This window comes from Sinocyclocheilus rhinocerous, unplaced genomic scaffold, assembly GCF_001515625.1.
Source record: "Sinocyclocheilus rhinocerous isolate Xijiao unplaced genomic scaffold, SAMN03320098_v1.1 scaffold1259, whole genome shotgun sequence".
NCBI lineage: Eukaryota > Metazoa > Chordata > Actinopteri > Cypriniformes > Cyprinidae > Sinocyclocheilus > Sinocyclocheilus rhinocerous.
Window position 1 is genome coordinate 527,180 of NW_015650717.1, and position 1,914 is coordinate 529,093.

Consider the following 1,914-nt stretch of genomic DNA (forward strand, 5'->3'; position numbering starts at 1 on the left):
ATTTTTTTTTTTTTTTTTTTGTGCACTGGTTTGTATGTTGCTCCAACAGTAATTTGCTCTCTTATTCCTAAAGGTGTACGTCCGGTTACGGCCATTCTTTAGAGAATTCCTGGAGCGCATGTCTCAGATTTATGAGGTGAGCAAGTTTACATATTTTTTTTTTTTTACTTTTTTTGTTTTGTTTTGCAAAACAAAATGTAATAAATATTTAAATCAACTGTAAAAAAATAAATTTAATTATTTATTTTTGAGATTGTGAAGCTCATGTGCAACAACAACAAACATACAATTGTGTGTCCCATTACTTTATTAATGCAACAAAGACAAAAATCCAGTGTTCTTCAGAAAGACAACTATTAAACGTGTGAAATTATCTAACAAAAAATTAACTACACATGAAAAATGTATTCAATATATCAAGCACAACAATCTGTTGAACTGGTTGGATTCATTCTGGGAAGAGTGTTATTTTATATTATTTATATATTATTGTAGATTTATTGATTATCTAAATTGTCTTTTTTAACATTATTTAATTTTAAATAACTTTACAAGCTTTTTTTAAAGGTTTTATTATTTCGCTTTTAGTTTATTTACTTTCAGGTAATAATTTTAGTGCATGAACTTATTTCTAAATTCCGTTTTTGTTGCTTTATTTTATTAAACAAAAATGTTTATAATAAATGTAGTTTTAGCCAACGATTTTAACCCTGTCTAGAAAAAAAAACATTTTGTGGAGTCCCACATTTTGCATGTAATTCCCTTCAGCATTACATAAATTACAGCCGTTTATATCTGTTACCAGTCTTGTTGATCAAACAAGCTTTTTTTAATTAACATGGAAAATGTTTCCCATAGCTACAAACCAACAATTGGCCAATTATCTGGCAAGCTACTAAATGACTTTTATTTTTTTTCCCTTCGGTTTGTCTTCATTTTGTTTTTGTTTTCACACGAATCAGGTTTTGAAACTGTTGTAGATATGCCAGGTTATGGTTGAAGGGTTGCAAAAACTGCAAATGCCCATTAAAAAATTAAGAAGAAATGCGTAAGAGTCCTCTTCTTGGTCCTTCATGTGCTTCATGTGTTTCTTTTTAACTAATGAACATCCTGCCTATGATGTGGTCTACTGCTTTCACTTATGACTGCCATTAATGATGTAATCTTGAATTATTCGCAGATTATTCTCTTTACTGCTTCCAAGAAGGTGTATGCTGACAAGCTGCTGAACATCCTGGATCCTAAAAAACAGCTGGTTAGGTCAGTTGCCTCTCAAATTAAAAAATATAAAAAGTGAATGACATTTAAATTGCATTAAATTGAAGCTACATGTTTCCTTTTCCACTCATAGTGTGTAGGGTTGATGGGAACAAATGTGTGTCTCGATTCTCAGGTTGTAAGATGTTTAAGGTGAGCATTCAGCTCAAAATGTCTTTCCTCTGGTATTTCAGGCACAGATTGTTTCGCGAACACTGCGTATGCGTCCAAGGCAACTACATCAAAGACCTTAACATCCTCGGGAGAGATCTCTCCAAGACGGTGATCATAGACAACTCACCTCAGGCTTTTGCCTACCAGGTTTGTGAAGCCGCCTTGAGGAGTGGTCCGTGGTGAGTTATTAGTATGTAAAGCTCAGGATGTGCTCCTCTCATTGCAGCTTTCCAATGGGATCCCCATTGAGAGTTGGTTTGTGGACAAGAATGACAATGAGCTCCTAAAGCTGGTGCCGTTTTTGGAGAAACTGGTAGAACTGGTACGTGCCTCTTGTTTCTTGTGTGTGCTGCTTTTTAAAGATAATGTGCATTGTTAAGATATTATCTTTAGAAATACTTTCTCCTATACTGGTTTAATCTTTAGAGAAATTCAAGGGTTGTTTATTAAGATTTCTTAAAGGGGTGGTTCACTGGGTTTTTT

The 1,914-nt window shown here is 33.5% G+C and overlaps 1 protein-coding gene across 1 annotated transcript in view; it reads left to right on the plus strand.

Moving 5' to 3' along the window:
- Nucleotides 1–1,914, plus strand: part of LOC107712523 (CTD small phosphatase-like protein 2-A) — a 20,568-nt gene that overhangs the window by 11,239 nt on the left and 7,415 nt on the right. Inside the window, exons 9-12 of the mRNA XM_016517813.1 lie at nt 74–136; nt 1,181–1,260; nt 1,452–1,578; nt 1,658–1,753. Of these exons, the coding sequence (XP_016373299.1) occupies nt 74–136; nt 1,181–1,260; nt 1,452–1,578; nt 1,658–1,753 (366 nt within the window). The remainder of the gene's footprint in view (nt 1–73; nt 137–1,180; nt 1,261–1,451; nt 1,579–1,657; nt 1,754–1,914) is intronic.